Source organism: Osmerus eperlanus, chromosome 24 (assembly GCF_963692335.1).
Source record: "Osmerus eperlanus chromosome 24, fOsmEpe2.1, whole genome shotgun sequence".
Classification (NCBI taxonomy): domain Eukaryota; kingdom Metazoa; phylum Chordata; class Actinopteri; order Osmeriformes; family Osmeridae; genus Osmerus; species Osmerus eperlanus.
Window position 1 is genome coordinate 2939803 of NC_085041.1, and position 19122 is coordinate 2958924.

Consider the following 19122-nt stretch of genomic DNA (forward strand, 5'->3'; position numbering starts at 1 on the left):
TCCTGTCATTTTATATTAAATCCAAATAGTAGTAAATGGGACATGCGTTTCTACATTGGGACTACAACTCCCACAAACCTACACACACGCTCCTTTTGGCGCGGCCAGCGTGAACTGAACACGGCCATCTTGGTGAGTTCTTTCAATAATAGTAGATAGCAAACTGTAGTGGTGGGCTGTGGATTTAATTCAGTTTGCGAATACAGGTTGGTTGTGAGCAGCTAAACCGGTTTTCAGACAACTGCGAGAGCTTTCCGTTCGCAGGGGAAAAAAGTTTGGAAGCAGTTCAGAGTGGAGTTAAAGTTTAAACTTTGCCATGGCGACCGCAACCCCTAGCCGCGCTGCAGCTCAAGCCGCCGCGACCCCGCTCTCCCCAACCAGGATCTCACGCCTGCAGGAGAAACAGGATCTGCAGCACCTGAACGATAGGCTTGCCGTCTACATCGACCGAGTTCGTTCTTTGGAGCTTGAGAATGACCGACTCATGGTTAAAGTCTCGGAGAAGGAGGAAGTCACCACACGCGAGGTAAATCGAGTCCATCGAATAGCAGCCCGTACTGTACGTAGCTAGTTGATATACAACGGCGTGATAGCCAGCCAGCACCACCAGCTACCGTACCGGTGACTTAGCTAGCTAGCAAGCTGGCTCGCTACTCAATATCATTCATTCACTTTGCTATTCTAACTATCCACTCCTTTGCCTAAAGGCACTTTGTAATTGCATGTTCAAGCTTGTTGACATTTTCTTCATAGCTATATCTGCTGCATTACATGACTTTCTGTGACAAATGTGTATCTCTTGCTACACCTTAAAACATTTATACTGAAATTCAACACTGGTCGTCAGTGTCCTTGAAATCCTGGGAGGACTATGTAGGCTAAGTACCATGTTGATTTGATGGAGATGACAAGACTCTTGTCATCTCCATCAAATCGTCATCTCCATCAAATCAACATGGTAACGTTTTTGTTCAAATCATACGCATTTGATTTTGTTCAAATCAAACAAAACCAAATCAACGTTGGTTAACTCTTGTCAAGAGTTAACCAAGGTGGTCAGCCATATGCAGTGTGGAATACAACTTTTCCATCGTAACCGTAATGGTTAATTTTCTGATCGGCAAAGTAAAACTCCCAATCAGTCAAAAGAAAGAGAACGGTTGAAATTGAATTACAGGGGCGGGTGGATTTTTTTTAACAAGTAGTGTGCAGAAAGCGCAAATGGTTATGTCTAGTTGTTGAGTGAAAAGTTAAAATGTTCATGGTTCTATTTGACAGCAGAAAGGCAATATACTGTATTTACTTGGGGAGTTTACAGGTAAAGTTGTGTCAAATACTTGTCCGTGTTGTGAGAACGACACATCACATATAGCACATCCAGACACGCCTCTATTGATAGCCACCTATAGCAGGCTTTATGCCCTCTGACCTGCCCTAACAGCCAGCCTTTACTGCAACTGCATTCCTATGCAGTTGCATAGTGTTTATACAGAAAGTTGCCTGGGCTAGGCAGGGCTTTGACTTGCCCTATGTATACTGTCCCCCGAATGGGATTATGATGTGGCTATGAGCCAAGGGAGGGAGGGAGGGAAGGAAAGGCAGAGAGAGAGCCGTCTAGCTGGGGTGAGGGTGGGACTCGGGGTTAGTTGTTGTTCATATGGCTGCCAGATGGGAGTGGCTGGGGGGAGCGCCTTTCAAAAGTTTGAATCTCTGACTGTTACTCCAAGTCAGTTCACTTCAGAGAAAAACACATCTACCATGATGCAATCCCCCCCCAGCTGCTCCGGTTCAGATCACATGAATAGTTCCAACTGTTGATACACATGTTGACGAGACATAGTACTAGGTGTGCATATATATTTATCTGTTAAATCATTTTCATTAAAATGGTAGTTGATTTCCTTCCTTGAAGAAAGCAAAAAGGGATTTCTATGAATGTCAAAAAAAAAAAAAAAAGATTTTCCGTTACATTGTTTTTGAAGTATAAAAAAAAGCCACTCCTTATATGGACTATGTATGGAACCTTTAGAATGGGCGGGAATGCAGATTGCGGATCCAGATGCGGCTCACATGACTGACTGTGTGTGTATTTTTGTATTCGTCTTCCACCGACCAGGTGACAGGGATTAAGTCCCTGTATGAGGCGGAGCTGGCGGACGCCAGGCGTGTTCTGGATGAGACAGCGCGGGAGAGAGCGAGGCTGCAGATCGACTTGGGAAAGGCAAACTCGGAGCTGGAGGAGCTCTCCAGGAAGTGAGTCACTCATGTCCCAGACTCCCACACACACGCACATTCACTCTCCCAGCGCTCTGACTCCAGGGCCCAGACTCTGGACTATCACAGGACATCATAGTTCTCTTTCCTTTTGAAGTTAGTCATGGTTTTCCCCCTCTCTCATAGAGCCCATGCGTATTCCCACGTAGTCAATGTTACGTGGTGCATTTTTGTACTTTGAAAGAAAAAAAAGTTAGAGGCTTAAACGCCTTGGAGGGATTTTTGGAATTCCTTGAATTCCTTTCATTTCTCTGGAAGTCAATGTAACTGGTACATTGACCATGAACCATATTCATTCAAATCGAAACTATAAAAACTACAATAAACAGTAGTAGTTTTACTCATTCATCCCAAAAGACTAGTAATGATCTAGTTAGGACATCTTTGTAGCCCTCCCCCCAATACTACCATGCTAAACAACACTGGGGATTGAAGTAGTCCGTCAATGGGAATTCTGATTGGCTAGTAGTCTTGGGACTGGTAATTCGGCTAACTGACCATGTAAACCTGGTTTACTTAATCTGATGTATAATCCTATTTACTCAAGGTCAGTTGTAGGCAAGATGGGTCTTGATGAGTTTTAGTCCTGTAGAGACAGATGGCAGATATGTGGTCTGACAAGTGATTCACTGTTTCTGTTTATTGTTTGTTATTTTCAGTTGCTTATTAACGCTTGCACAAAGAGGAAGTCGGGACTGTAGGATTCACCTCGCTCTCTGTTTGCACTCAGAGATGGTCCTCATGATGAGTCATAACTAGCATGATTTTAGCGCTTTCTTTCAGTTTGAACCCTGACAAGATCAGTCAGGTCCAACAATTATATTCCTACAGAAAACAAAAGCGAAGTCAAATGAATCGCTTGGAATGTGAGGATACATCCTGTTCTCAGACAGGCACATATTTAATACTTAAAAGTGTGTGTGTGTGTATGTATATGTATATATATATATATATATATATAAAAAGATAACATTTAAATATATATATATATTTAAATGTAATCTTTTTTTTTTTTTTTTTTTTGAATAACAAGGATATTTTTTTATCCCATCTGCACTTGCATGGGTTTAAGTCTGACTGTGTTGTGTGTCCCGTCAGCTCGAAGAAGAAGGATGGTGACCTGGCTGTGGCTCTGGGCCGGGCCAAGGACCTGGAGGCCCAACTCAACCAGAGCGAAGCCGCCCTCAACACCGCCCTCAGCCAGAACCATGCCATGGCTGCAGAACTCAGCGACCTCAAGGCCGAACTCGCCAAGGTCTCAATTCTCCAGTCATTCACTCACAGGCTCATAAAAAAAAAAAAAAGAACAATGGACAAACTCTTGCAGTTAGATCAGATCTCCTAGTCTGCCTGGGTGGTTGCTAGGTGTGTCCCTCCTTTATCTTAGACCTTGTATCACGGTGGTTGCCCTCACACCCACCTTGACGCAGTGTGTTTTAGTTTCACGTGGGATGTCTATATATGGGCGTGTTAGATAACCACCAGCACAGAACGGAAAAGACTGCCGCACACTTTCGTTTCAATGTATGTCAACACAAGTCTGGCTGTTATGTAGCCGTACGTACCTCACGCTGGAAAATGTCCACTGCCAACTGTGCAGGGTGAGACATGACTCATTTAATAGGCATCGCGTGCATGCGTTTACACACATACCATTTATACACCGAGTGTGGGGCTAAAAACTAGACAGCCATGACCAGCTTGCATATACTCACCGATACACAGACACGCACTGACACACACACACACACAATGTGCTGATGCTCTGCGTCGCCCCCTGCAGGCTGAGGAGAGCCACTCGGTGGGGAAGAAGCAGCTGGAAGCGGAGACCCTGATGAGGGTGGACCTGGAGAACCGCTGCCAGAGTCTGACGGAGGACCTGCAGTTCAGGAAGAGCATGTTCGAGGAGGTGGGTGCTGGGGGGGGGGCTGAGGAGGAGGTGGGAGCTGGGGGGGGGGCTGAGGAGGAGGTGGGAGCTGGGGGGGGGGCTGAGGAGGAGGTGGGAGCTGGGGGGGGGGGGCTGAGGAGGAGGTGGGAGCTGGGGGGGGGGCTGAGGAGGAGGTGGGAGCTGGGGGGGGGGCTGAGGAGGAGGTGGGAGCTGGGGGGGGGGCTGAGGAGGAGGTGGGAGCTGGGGGGGGGGGGCTGAGGAGGAGGTGGGAGCTGGGGGGGGGGCTGAGGAGGAGGTGGGAGCTGGGGGGGGGGCTGAGGAGGAGGTGGGAGCTGGGGGGGGGGGCTGAGGAGGAGGTGGGAGCTGGGGGGGGGGCTGAGGAGGAGGTGGGAGCTGGGGGGGGGGGCTGAGGAGGAGGTGGGAGCTGGGGGGGGGGGCTGAGGAGGAGGTGGGAGCTGGGGGGGGGGCTGAGGAGGAGGTGGGAGCTGGGGGGGGGGCTGAGGAGGAGGTGGGAGCTGGGGGGGGGGCTGAGGAGGAGGTGGGAGCTGGGGGGGGGGGCTGAGGAGGAGGTGGGAGCTGGGGGGGGGGCTGAGGAGGAGGTGGGAGCTGGGGGGGGGGCTGAGGAGGAAGGAGGAGGTGGGTGCTGGGGGGGGGGGCTGAGGAGGAAGGAGGAGGTGGGTGCTGGGGGGGGGGGCTGAGGAGGAGGTGAAGGGCATTTGGATTTAGGAGGAGGTGGGGTGGTAGAGTAGGAGGAGGATGGATGAGATTGTGGGTGGGGGGGAGATTCATTGTATGGGATGGAGTTACTGGGTACATTCCAGGCTTTCGACCCGACGACCAACGACACGTGGACCCGCTGGAGACAGGGGTGTTGTCTTGGCTACCGGCACACAAACGTGTTGTTGACGGCGATGCTGTGGTTGTGTCCAGGAGGTGCGTGAGACCCGCCGGCGTCACGAGAAGAGGACGGTGGCTGTGGACAGCGGCGGGCAGCACGACTACGAGTTCAAGCTGGCCCAGGCCCTGCAGGACCTGCGCAGGCAGCACGAGGAACAAGTCAGCATCTACAAGGAGGAGCTGGAGTACACCTTCAAGGCCAAGGTACCTCACACACACACACACCTGTACAGAAATACACACACACAGCTGTACAGAAACACACACACACAGCTGAACAGAAGCACACACACACCTGTACAGAAACACACACACACACAGCTGAACAGAAGCACACACACTTGTACAGAAGCACACACACACAACACAGCTGAACAGAAGCACACACACACCTGTACAGAAACACACACACACACAGCTGAACAGAAGCACACACACTTGTACAGAAGCACACACACACAACACAGCTGAACAGAAGCACACACACACCTGTACAGAAACACACACACACACAGCTGAACAGAAGCACACACACACCTGTACAGAAACACACACACACACAGCTGAACAGAAGCACACACACTTGTACAGAAGCACACACACAACACAGCTGAACAGAAGCACACACACACCTGTACAGAAACACACACACACACAGCTGAACAGAAGCACACACACACCTGTACAGAAACACACACAGCTGAACAGAAGCACACACACTTGTACAGAAGCACACACACACAACACAGCTGAACAGAAGCACACACACACCTGTACAGAAACACACACACACACAGCTGAACAGAAGCACACACACACCTGTACAGAAACACACACACACACAGCTGAACAGAAGCACACTCACACCTGTACAGAAACACACACACACACAGCTGAACAGAAGCACACACACTTGTACAGAAGCACACACACACAACACAGCTGAACAGAAGCACACACACACCTGTACAGAAACACACACACACACAGCTGAACAGAAGCACACACACTTGTACAGAAGCACACACACACACAGCTGAACAGAAGCACACACACACCTGTACAGAAACACACACACACACAGCTGAACAGAAGCACACACACTTGTACAGAAGCACACACACACACAGCTGAACAGAAGCACACACACTTGTACAGAAGCACACACACACACAGCTGAACAGAAGCACACACACTTGTACAGAAGCACACACACACACAGCTGAACAGAAGCACACACACTTGTACAGAAGCACACACACACACAGCTGAACAGAAGCACACACACACAGCTGAACAGAAGCACACACACACCTGTACAGAAACACACACACACACAGCTGAACAGAAGCACACACACTTGTACAGAAGCACACACACTTGTACAGAAGCACACACACACAGCTGAACAGAAGCACACACACTTGTACAGAAGCACACACACACAGCTGAACAGAAGCACACACACTTGTACAGAAGCACACACACGTCACCCATACATCATCTAAGTGCATGGTTTGTGGAGGGAGGGAAAGACACTCACACACCTTTTAACTTGACACCTTTTTATGAATGCTCTTCCCAGTCCAAGGTTCCCTGCAACACACATATTTACACACCTGCACAAAACGCACACAGACCTCACCCACCCACTCAACAAGGTAAACAAAACGCCACAGTAGCAGGTAGGGTTAAGGTTAGAAGTCTTCTACTAAAAGGGTGTCCACACTTCTTTCCCTGATTCCCACTGAATGCCACCCTGTGGACTGACGCCCCTCTCTCTCTGTCAGCTGGACAACGCCAAGGTGTCCTCGGACCTGAACGACAAGGCTGTGGGCACGGCCCGCGAGGAGCTGCAGGAGGCTCACATGAGGATCGAGAGCTTGGCCTACCAGCTCTCAGCCCTGCAGAAGCAGGTACACACACACACACACACACCAGTCTAACAGTCACACAGCGCCACAAGATTCCTACCAGCCGTGTCGAGGGAACGGGGTGTGAGCCTGGCATTGCAACTATGCAGGCGAATGTTTATCCTGCAGCGCGTGTGCGTTCTCGTGTGTAACCTGGCGTGCGTGTCGTCCCCCCCGCGCAGGCGTCTGCGTCCGAGGAGCGCGTGCGCGAGCTGGAGGACATGCTGGCGGCCGACCGGGAGAAGCACCGCCGGCAGATGGATGGCAAGGAGCGGGAGATGGCGGAGATGAGGGACCGCATGCAGCAGCAGCTCAACGAGTACCAGGAGCTGCTGGACGTCAAGCTGGCCCTGGACATGGAGATCAACGCCTACAGGAAGCTGCTGGAGGGGGAGGAGGACAGGTACCTGGCTCTCACACACACACACGTTAGAATATATATATATACAAATACAGTAACTGTGCTCTTGGGGGGGGGGGGTGGGGGGGGGAGAAAGAGAGGTAGCACAGAGGAGGAGTTCACACCCACATAGTTGAGCTCTTTCTGGAGGGAAAGGACGACAGGTACACACACACAGAAGAGAGAACATTCCGGACCCTAACGGCACATTCCGGCCCCTAACTGCACATTCCTGCACTGTGCTCCTGACCAATCGGTTGAAAGCAGCTACTGAGGTGACATTCCGTGTGTCCTCAGGCTGGTCACAGGCTCTCCAGGTGGGACTCGGGTGTTCAAGCCCTCTCTTGTCTGTGATGATCTCTCCGTAAGGGACGTGTTGAGATTGATGGAAAGGTCTTCACACTGTGTATGTGACATTTAGATGCATGCCTGGTCTAGCAGTAGGAATGTCCCCAGGCAACAACGTACAAACAGGATCAACATTTACCTGAATAGTTGCAATACCCAGCTCACACCTCCTTCCCTCCACATGGCATTCTTCTCGTGCCGTGGTCGTCTGGTCCACCCGACAGCGGAGGGGCCCCGGGGTGGACGGGCCCCGGGGTGGACGGGCCCCGGGGTGGACGGGCCCCGGGGTGGACGGGCCCTGGGGTGGACGGAGGGAGCCTTCGGGCAGGTCCTCCACACCTGCTAGTCCTACACGAGGCAAGAATGTTAACATGAGTACCCCTAAAGACTCTCCCTCCTTCCCCTCCCTCCAGACTGAAGCTGTCCCCCAGCCCCTCTGGCAGGGTGACCGTCTCCAGGGCGACGGGCAGCAGCTCCTCGCGTAGCAAGAGGAAGCGGGTGGAGCTGGAGGTGGAGCTGCCCCAGCTCAGCGTGAGCCAGGAGGCCGAGGCCAGCGGCGGGGTCACCATCGAGGAGATGGACCTGGAGGGCAAGGCCGTCACCCTCCGCAACAACGGAGACACGGTAGGTACCGTCTGACGGGGGCCGGACAGATGACCCCCCCCCCCTGCTGTGTGTGTGTGTGGTTCTTGTGACACACTAACAGTTGTGTGTGTGTGTGTGTAGGACCAGTCTCTGGGCAGCTGGAGGTTGAGGAGGCAGGTAGATGCTGAAGAGGAGATTGTCTACAAGTTCTCCCCTAAGTTCGTCCTCAAGGCTGGGCAGACGGTCACGGTAAGCAGGGGGGAAAAAAGATTTGTGTATATATATATATATATATATATATATATATATATACACACATGCATTTTTTGTGTCTTTTTGCTATTTTTCTGTCACGAAATGTGTGTGTTGACAAGCTATGTGTTCCAGGTGTGGGGTGCGGAGGCGGGCGTGGCCCATGGCCCCCCCTCCGACCTGCTGTGGAAGAGCCAGGGCTCCTGGGGTACAGGAGATGACATCATCACCATCCTGGTGAACTCTGATGGCGAGGTAGGCAGCGAGCAGAACAGTCGCCTAGTTGAGCCACTGAAAAGGCCCACCCTGTACAAAACCGCTCTCAAGGCATATAAGGGTGTTATACATGACATTATACATTTTATTTAGTTGTACAACAAACTAATAGTATGTAATTTTGGGGCTGAAACTCCCTTTCTTGGCGTGTTGCTGTAATGTTGCTGTTCCTCGTCTGTCCAGGAGGTGGCCAAGAGGACCGTCACCAAGACGATGATGGAGATGGAGAATGGAGACGATGAAGAGGAGGAAGAGGAGGAAGGCCAGGTATGTCCGAGGGCATCTCCCTCTCTCTCTCTCCCCCTCCCTCCCTCTCTCTCCCTCCCTCTCTCTCCCTCCCTCCCCCGGTTGGTCGGTCTGTTCACTTTTCTCTGTCGTCTTTCTCATCTCTGCTCTGAATCCTTCTGCCTCCAGGTCTCTAAAACCTCATCCAGAGAGTGCTCCATCATGTGAAGGAGGACAACTCCAGATGTCTTTCCTACAAATCCCGTTTTTGTTTTTTCTAGAGCCACTCAGATATTTTTGTATACTTCCGTCTTGTGTTCTTAATATTTTTTTAACTGACAAAACGAGAGCCTGCCCATATTTTTAACAGACTCCATTTTTAATCCTGGTAAATGCGGACCTGATTTTCTCCCTGCGAGTTCAGACTGACCCCATGAGCTTCCTCGCTGGACCCCTTTAGTACCACGTAGAGCACAACCAGTCTGGATGCCTCGTCGATAAGTAGAGTCATGATGCCTTCGGTTCAGGAACAGTTCATCCCTACTCCATCCTCTTCAGTGTCTCTGGGACCTACTGCTTCCTGGATCAGGAAGGGCTGAGTGCCCCCTTCTGGTCTGGAGGCCCACAGCCCCACGATCATAGGATGTGTCTTCTGGCTCATCAGAGTCGTTGTCTGTCGCACATTGTCATGTCACATATTGGAGAGAAACATTGGACCTAATATTCTAATCACGCATCTGTATTTTCTTGAAGATTCTTAAAGGAGGAAAAAAAAAATTGTGATCGAGATGACGTCTTTGTCGCCACCAGGCAGGGGAGATGATGGGGGGGTGGGTGGGTGGGGGGGGGGGGGTAGGGAGGGCAATATAGGGGCTCTCTGATGGTCATGTGATCTTTACGGTGGTCACATGAGCTTTGCTTTTTCATGTGTAGATTGTAACTGACAGCTGTCGCTGCCTTAGCTTGTATTGTCGTCGGGACAACAGGGTGGAAATAGGACTAGACATTCTCTGAAAATGAAAGACTTCAGAAATGTTAAATCATTGGATATACATTTTGAATATGAATGAAATCAAGGACTTAGGACCTATTGATAAACAGAAACATTTTTGTTTAATTTTCCTAAATGGATGGCCAAATTCTCCATCGAGCAGTTGATTGTATAGTGATGATACCAAATATGTTCTTGTCTGGGTGTCATTACACTGCATTCAGAGGTGTTCAGTGTTGTCTTCCCTGCGTCTGCGGGTGACTGGACCCCCCCGATGACACGTTTCCACCCTGCTGTCACTGCCGACAAGGCAGAAATCATGGTAAATCATACATTTGTTATATTAGAAAATTATGTTTCTCAGACAAGTGTGCTCATTTGAGCCATTGGCATCTTTTTTCCCCCTAATGTGTCTGTGATCAGATTCAAAAGCAGCGTTTCATGTTAATGAAACAAGATTGTGATTGTGTGTTTTGTTTTGTTTTTAACCTGCAAGTCTTAGGAATGCCCAGGCGGGTTTAGTGTTGTCAACATGTGACGACTGAGAGACAGGAAGATTGTGATTTCACCATTAAAACCTGTTCTCAGTTCTACAGGGGTGCTGTGGATATTTCCTCTTAACAGCTACACCGTTTGGCTGTTTTTCTTAAGAGGCCTTGATTTTAAATTGTTTGGTGATCTCCCATTCTTCCAAAGTGTCACAAGTGTCTGGACTGGGGAGGTAGTGGACTGGCTTGGCCAGGGTTCACCAACTGCAATTTAGCTGTCGAAATTGGAAAGGAAAGCAATTTGATTGGATAAATTATTCTCATTTGATTAGCAACCTTTACCACTAATGGATGCAATGTTGCCTGAATTTTTTTTAATAATCTTAATATTGGCCTGGGAAACAGAATTTTTATTTTGTGTAATGTCTTTGAATGCAGTGTTTTGCATTATTGATGATCGTTATTATTTTCATAGGGTTATTCAAATCAATTTTGTTTACTTGTTTTTTTGTACTGTTTTTTCAAGTTCTCTGAATATGATGAAGTTTGGGTCTAAATGACAGGGCTTTGTACTGTGTAGCATTTCAGCTGAATTGGCAAAGTTCTAATTATAATGAAATGTAGTGTCAGTTCCAATAAGTCTGTATTAGTGTGATGATTCCATCACTGCTAATGTTGGCAGGGAAAAACCTGTTTTAAATGCGAATACAATACAAATCATGATAGAACTGTGACCATCATACACTGAGGAGTAATATGACGTAGGAGTCTATGTTCTCCTGGTGAAGGTGCTTGAGGTTTCCTATATGGCTTGGAAGTAGCATTGGTTTCATACACTGTTAACGACACTCAGAACCATAGGAACACAACATGACTGTGTGTGTGTCCTTAGCTTATTCTCGCAATTATTTCGCCAAAATGTGACTTGTAGGTTATGAAATGTGACATACTACAACTTGGGGAAATTGGATCTTTGTGAATTTAAGTCTGTGAGTAAGTAAAGCCTGTGAAGAAACTAGATTATCCTTATGCTCACTGGAGCGAATTACTGTAACCAAAAATTTGGAAATGCACCAGCAAAGTGCAGTAACAAGGGGTTTAATTACATAATCAAACATTTTCCTTAAACAGCTGATATGTTTGATCTGTGGTGATTTGATGTGGACTGTTGATTCAAACAGCCAGTCACCTTAAACTTCATCACTGACAGAGGACTTGGAGGGAGGGGAGGGATGGTATGGTTGGAGGGCGCATGCCAAATGTGTGTTTGTTGTATTGCTATTGATTATTACTCCTACGATTTGAAATATTTTTTGTATACATAATAAATGTTTTCCATATTAAAACGTCTTGTTTTTTTCCTGTGAGTCATCATGTGAAAGCATAATGCATAGACGTAATGCTCAAAAGTCAAAAGGGACGTCATATTCACGTTATTTAGAGAATACTGGTATGGAAGCAAATCGGTGACGTAATGTTTTGAATCTGAAAAGGCATTGAATGCTTAATATTAATATAACACCACCGAATTTCTTGGTTTTGAATTCACCTCTTTAAAATGTACTGTTTGGATTAGCGCAACCTGAATTTATGAACCTTGAGTTTTTGGATCTGATTTTATTTTAACATGATGACAAACATGATGTCACTGACAAATTCAGATTGCAACATCCGGGATACAGTTATGTATGTTACTGTGATCATTATGTATAACAAGTTTCATCTATACATCAGTCTTTTACACTTGGAACACAGGGGGAACAGATTTCCCTGGAGGCCCAAGGACAGTAAAATGCATCACCAGCATCACTGGTTTTGTCTCGAATATTGTAGCTTGAATTTTTTGTATTGAATTTTTGGGATCTAAATTTCATTGTTTGAATTTCAGCAACCTGAATTTCTGAACCTTGAATTTTTGTATTTGATTTTTCAATTTTAAAGAGGTGAATTAAAAAACAAATTCGGTGGTGTTTGAATTTCAAGTATTCAATTCATTTTAAAATTCAAAACGTCACAGATTTGCTTCCATGTACTGGCGTTAATCAGGTAAATTTGTGTGAATGGCTGAGCGGTGAGGAAGTCGGGCTAGTAATCTGAAGGTTGCCAGTTCGATTCCCAGCCGTGGCAAATGACGTTGTGTCCTTGGGCAAGGCACTTCACCCTATTTGCCTCGGGGGGAATGTCCCTGTACTTACTGTAAGTCGCTCTGGATAAGAGCGTCTGCTAAATGACTAAATGTAAATGACTAAATGGAGAAGATATCGGTTGTAAACTTGGGAGTTTGTATGTGGCTTGCTCTCAAGTCGAGCTTTGGGTTAGTGTTGATATGAGCCACAGCTCCTTTGTGTCAGTTGGATTGTGTATCTTCTTAAGTTGCGGCCTTAGAGACGGTGTACAGACGGTTGACTAGGGACAGCAAGTATGTTGCCATACCAGTCTCTGCCACATGATGGCAGAAGAGGTCAAGGTGGAGTGTGGGAGGATCGCCTCCCTGCCCCCACCCATGGCCTCAACCTGGCCTTGTATGAGCGTCTACAGTGATGATACCGTTTATTAATTTCATAGCCACACAGGCTATGAAATGGAGTTTGTTACCTTGGAAATTGAGTTGGAGTTTGTTACCTTGGAAATGGAGTTTGTTAAATGAAAAAAAAAATCTAATGATTAACCCTCGTGCTGCCTTCGGGTCACATGACCCAAAGGTTCATAACGAACCATTGTTGTGTTTACCCAATTTTACCCAATACAAAAACAAATAAAAATAATTTTCTTTTAACCATTCCAATGTGGGGGGTCTGAGACAGCCCGACAGTTAAAAGAAAATGCTTCACTTTGTTTTTGTATGAGGTAAATTTGTCGCAATACGACGGTGGGTCACAATGACTGATGGGTCAGAATGACCCGAAGATAACACAAGGGTTAAGAATGAGGCCTGTGAGCAACAGACTGGCCTTCACAAAGACAGGAGGCACGTGAGATGTTTGAAGCCTCTTCCTTGGGGTAGCGCTGCAGCTGCCACAGCCACAGCTGCATCCCGGTGAGGTCAGAGTCAAGAAGACAAGAGTCAGGAAACGTAACGGATGGAAACGACCCTGCATGTTGGGAGGATGTCCTCTCCAGGCTGAGAATAGAGATCACAGAACTACGATCTGTCCTCCAGCCACTGAACTCAGCCAACCCCACTCCCAACCGGACGGACCCAACCGCCAGGCTATTTCTACCTCCCAGACCCGGAGAACACACACAGAGCAGATTGTTTCCCTTAACCCTCGTGCTGCCTTCGGGTCACATGACCCAAAGGTTCATAACGAACCATCGTTGTGTTTACCCAATTTTACCCAATACAAAAACAAATACAAATAATTTTCTTTTAACCATTCCAATGTGGGGGGTCTGAGACAGCCCGACAGTTAAAAGAAAATGCTTCACTTTGTTTTTGTATGAGGTAAATTTGTCGCAATACGACGGTGGGTCACAATGACTGATGGGTCAGAATGACCCGAAGATAACACAAGGGTTAAAGCTACTTCCTACACCTATCCCAACACCATTGTGGGTCACACTTAGAATCACTGCATGGAGGAACGGTCTTTGTGTGTGATCTTTGTTTTCACCTTCAGATAGGAATTCCTAAGTATTGCTGACAGCCTGGCAGCTGTGTCTGTTCCAAGATTACAATTACACCACAATCTGTCTGATATGAAGCATTCTCAGAGTGATAACACGTCCTTTAGTGATGATGAATACCAGAAGGTGGGGCGGACCTTTACGCAACAATATCACTCTTTTCCTGACAGTGTATTTTCAGGGCTCTCAGGGACGAAAATCTGCTATCAATTTTGGGAGGGGACAATTATATGACGTTTTCTCAATAGCAATTCCTGAGGGGGACACCAAAATTACTGCTGTAAAACGTAGCCTACATTGTAATATGTTAAATGTATATTATTAATATGATTTACATTTTCTTATGTTTACAGTGCTTTATTGGGGGGGACAAATCATATATTGTTCCCAGGATGGGGGGGTCGTTTCCCCCCCAGGATTTCCGCCTATGAGGGCTCTCCAGTAAAAAGTTTGGCGTGAGACTACCATAACATATCCCATAACCATAGAAAGTAAATCCACCGTACAATGTTTTTAACAGATTGAGTGGCCCCACGTAAGCGGGGCAGCAAAAAATTGGTTGATACTCGTAATGTTCCTCTCCACGGAAGTCTTTAGTAAAAGGCGAAAGGCTTATTCGTAATGAAGAGAAACCGGAGTGTACTACATATGACGTGAAAGCCTCTACGGTCCGATTCTCAGCCATGACATAATAGTTAATGGTATTAATATTGTGTTTATAATATTGTGTTTGTCACGATACCCAAGCTAGTAGTAGCCTACTTATGACTTTGTTTAAAGCGACAGACATGCAATTTATGTACGTCGTCCAGTAATATACGGATTTGTCTTTGGTTTGCGTACACGCGAAAAGCATGATGGGAAATTATGCGATTATGTTGAGCAAAACGGAACATTTCCGCGATGTAACATTACATAAAAACAGGTCTCTCAAGTTTTATCAAACGTTTGGTGTGAATGCGTGAGACTTCAGAGCCCAGTAAATAAGTTCAACTTCTGTAACTTGTTCAACGTCTAACATGCAGTGTCACTGAAATGCGGAACCGTTGTTGCACTGTGCATTGTTTTCTCGGAATGTTATTCGAATGGGACTATTTCAGTCATGTGATTTGGGTGGATTAGCCTGCGAAATGTGTACTGGTATTCAACTGTACACTCATTAATTAGTGTAACTAGATTGCGTTTTAGTAAAAGTAGTCGGTAACAATGTTGATGGTATTATCTGATGAACATAAGGAGCATTTGGGCTTTCTGTCGGAGGTAGATCCAACAGGTAAATAATGTCTGTCTGTGCTAACTAGTGGCTGCGCTTATTACAAAACAGTTAAAACGCTAGTTGTTTCCATCATTGGACTCAAGAAACTTGCGTTGTCTAACTACTCCGCTAACTAATGCTATCTACGTTCCCAGTGGTGGGTGAATTCGGCCGAATTGCCGTGGAATTCCTGCGAAAAGGAACCAACCCAAAAATCTACGAAGGGGCTGCAAGTAAGTATCAGCTAGCTAGCTGTCTATCTTTATTAGCCGAGTTTACATTTATTCATTTGGCAGACGCTTGTACACAAAGCGACTTCCAAGAGAGAGCTTTACAAAAGTGCATAGGTCAATGATCATAAACACCGAGATAGCCCCAAAACATTGTGGGTAGCCAAAACATGAAGCATACATTGTGGAAAGCAAATAAGTGCCAATGGGAAGAAACATAAGAGCATTTAGATAAACAAGTTACAATTAAACAACATGAACCTCAAGAATTGGAAAAGTGTAGCTGTAGGAAACAAGCAACAATAATATAATTCACAGCGAGTTGGCCTACACATTTGAACGTCTACTACCAAGTCAGTATAGAAATTCTGCGTACAACCACTGGACCATCTTATTTCTTGTTTAGGAAAGCTGAATGTTGCCGTGGAGACGGTGGAGCATGGCGTGGAAGGACTCATGTATCTTTTGACAGAGAGCTGCAAGCTTCTGGTAAGGACAGACCCGAGGTGGCCTCTTCCCTGCTGCCAACTAGAGTGAATGTGTTTATCCATCTGACCTATTGTCTGATTATCTGCATGTAGATTTCAGAGGTGGACTTTCAGGACTCTGTGCTGGTGCTGGGCTTCTCTGAGGAACTGAACCAGCTCCTGCTACAACTCTACCTGGAACACAGGAAGGAGATCAGAAGCATCCTGAACCAGCTCAGTCCTTCTCTCCCACACTACGACAACCTGGAGTGGAGACTGGATGTACAGGTGAGTTTCCGTCCACTGAGGCATCTCTCTGTCTGATGGGTTTGTTTTGCCTGGCTGTGTTTGTCTCTGTTTCCACGGCAATGCCATATGTTCACTCTCTCTCTCTCTCTCTCCCGCCTAGTTGGCCAGTCGAGCCCTGCGCCAGCAGGTGAAGCCAGTGGTGACCTTAAAGCTGCACCTTGAGGACAACGAAGGGGTGAAGAGGGCCAGAGTTCTCCAGACTGACCCCGCCACCCTGCTGCACCTCATCAGTAACCTGGAGACGGCACTGGCCGAGATAAAGACCAACCACTGCCGCAGGATCCTGCGCAACATCAAATAACGTCCCCACTCTGCTGACCCTGGAGCTCTGTGGCTTCCTACTGGGATCTGCACTGACACAGGACACAGAACAACGTCTCGGTTCCCAGGGTGGAATCAGAATGGGTTCGAAAGATCTTAATCTCGAGTCTGTGCAATTGTAAAACTCCTCACTCGTGGTTTGGTGTTAGACACAACCCTGCCAGTAGAGGGGGCCACTGCCAAGCCTCGAGACTGGAGGAGGGGTGGAGCAAGGACAGTCAGCACTGATAAAGTGAGATTAGGAGACAGACAGCCGCATATAATGAGTATTTACAGACACACAGACTGCATTGAGATACAAAGATGAAAGGCAGTGCAATTCAAATAGTCTTAATTTTGCAGTTTGATCTACTAAACATGCGAGAATAAGGAGGGAGGGCATTTTGTCTGACCAAGGGCAGTTTCTGGCATTTATAAAGTGTTGTAAAGTTCACGGCTCAGTAATCATTTGCATAATTTTTTTCGCGTCAGAAGCTCCAAGTAGTTGTTTATGAAACAATCAAATTATTCCCAAAACAGCTCCAAGCTGTCTGGATGGTTTTGAGATTTTGTCACACACTTGGCCACTACTTCACAGGTCGAAGTAATCATCTTAATGCTGTGTTGCTATTGCATTTGGCATCTGTCTTTTTTTAATTATTAGTATTTTAAAATGTTTATTGTATTTGAAACCAGTATTTGTTCTGAAACTATGAGTGTTGTTGTTGCTGGGACCAACTAAATGTAGAGAAACGAAGACCGTTGCACTGGAACACAAGAGAGACTAGAAAACGGTTACTTTTTTAAATTACTAACAACATTGTGTCTTGCTTCAAAAATCTACCCTCTAACCAAGAATAGGGATGAAATGTGCCATTATCATGAATGTTTATTATCCATAATCAGCTTTATGCATTTTTCTATTTTTTGGCCTGGAAGTGTGGCCCGCATGATTGCCTGAATGTTATGTTACATGTCAGAATTAATTGAGACATTAAATCAGGTTGATTCCATTTGATGTTTTTTTTCATGATTTGTGGGACTAAGACAACTTATTTGATAAGAAAATTCATCACACAGCTTAAGGTCAGGACTAGTGGATCGGTTGTTGCCGCACATTATATCTATTCATATCTATCGATTGAGCGATAAAGATATATATTGTATATAATAACATAAAATATACAAGCTAGAGGTGGCATGTTATGTTAGGTAGCATGTTATGGAATCAGGCCATCTGTGACGCATGGAGACCTGTGTCATTCACCTTCCCATGGGACTCCCTCAGACTAGGAGTCTTCTAGAAGGTCAGAGTTCCCTCCGGTAACTGTCCTGCTGCTGTAAGGTCCCCCTTACCACCGCAGGATATGACACAGGTGTTTCCTGTGCATCATTTCCTTAAAGTGACACCACTTCCAGGTACCACCTGCCTTCACATCTGAAGGCTAAATATATATATAGATCAATACTAAAATACAGTTAATGGATAATCTTGGTTGGAACAGTGGTTTAACATATTGCTTAATGTCAGTGTTGTGTCTTGATACGATGCAGAAGACTATCTTGTTATGCCAAATTCCTATAAAATGTTAATGCAGGGTGGAATTGATCAGATTGGACGTGACACATGGTGGGACAAAGCTCTCACGAGCACGTATCTTTTAACTGTCAGCTGCGGCCACAAGACAGTCTAAATTCAATCAGATTTCACTTAAGTGAGTTCTGGTGGAATCCTTTAGGACTCTCTTTCCCAGACGTAGATGCTGTGTGTGTGTGCTGTGTGTGTGGGTGGTGGTTGAGGAGGAGGAGGGGGGGGGTGAAGGAGTAAGAGGTCAGCAGCTATGGGGGGGATTCAGTAACAGGTGGTTTTCTCAGGCTTGGGGGAGTGGGAGAGAGGCTTGGTTTCAAACGTCAGCTGAACTTTTGCCAAAGTCAACTGTTCTCATGGACAGATGCATGAAAACCTCAGAAGGCCCACCTCAGTGACAGGCTTTGTGTTGCGCCTGTGAGTGTATATATATCAGAAAAGCAGAGTCATCTTAAAGGCTATTGAGTAATGTGCGTATGAGTATTTATCCCAATCCTCCCCCTGAAAAAGTATTATATTTCTCACCAGGAAGCTTGATGTGATAAGTAAAGGGCATATCTTGTGTCAGGTTAATTCTTTACTGCTTTGCTCCACCAGGAAAAGTCCTGTTCAGTGTGCCAGACTGCTAGCTCTCAGTCCAACAGGTTGAACTGAATTAAGAACAGGCTAAAAACTTGACAATGCCATAACCGACTCACGGACTTGTATAACTCACTTTCTAGTTGTGATGAACGGTCATAGGGCTAGGGTAGGCTTAGAAAAAAGGAGTTACATAATAAAGTCTGGGTCCACAAGAGACTTAATTGTGA

The 19122-nt window shown here is 46.5% G+C and overlaps 2 protein-coding genes and 1 non-coding gene across 4 annotated transcripts; 2 read left to right on the plus strand and 1 right to left on the minus strand.

The window, feature by feature from the left end:
* Nucleotides 1–119: 119 nt before the first annotated feature.
* Nucleotides 120–9878, plus strand: lmnb2 (lamin B2). Its single transcript, XM_062450232.1, has 12 exons — nucleotides 120–526; nucleotides 2117–2253; nucleotides 3373–3529; nucleotides 4058–4183; nucleotides 5093–5263; nucleotides 6850–6975; nucleotides 7155–7375; nucleotides 8134–8344; nucleotides 8447–8554; nucleotides 8693–8812; nucleotides 9017–9100; nucleotides 9248–9878. The coding sequence occupies exons 1-12, from the start codon at nucleotides 317–319 to the stop codon at nucleotides 9284–9286; spliced, it is 1710 nt and encodes a 569-aa protein (XP_062306216.1). The 5' UTR covers nucleotides 120–316; the 3' UTR covers nucleotides 9287–9878.
* A 4814-nt stretch (nucleotides 9879–14692) lies between these two features.
* Nucleotides 14693–14805, minus strand: LOC134011425 (U5 spliceosomal RNA). The gene has a single exon (XR_009928433.1). It is a non-coding gene; the product is annotated as a U5 spliceosomal RNA (small nuclear RNA).
* A 304-nt stretch (nucleotides 14806–15109) lies between these two features.
* commd2 (COMM domain containing 2) lies at nucleotides 15110–17738 on the plus strand. 2 transcript variants are annotated; one of them, XM_062450287.1, is made up of 5 exons: nucleotides 15110–15277; nucleotides 15575–15652; nucleotides 16056–16138; nucleotides 16231–16404; nucleotides 16526–17738. In XM_062450287.1, the coding sequence occupies exons 1-5, from the start codon at nucleotides 15250–15252 to the stop codon at nucleotides 16724–16726; spliced, it is 564 nt and encodes a 187-aa protein (XP_062306271.1). In that variant the 5' UTR covers nucleotides 15110–15249; the 3' UTR covers nucleotides 16727–17738. The 2 variants fall into 2 exon arrangements, with proteins under 2 accessions (XP_062306271.1, XP_062306270.1); XM_062450286.1 differs by having other exon boundaries at nucleotides 15117–15437.
* The last annotated feature ends 1384 nt before the right edge of the window (nucleotides 17739–19122 follow it).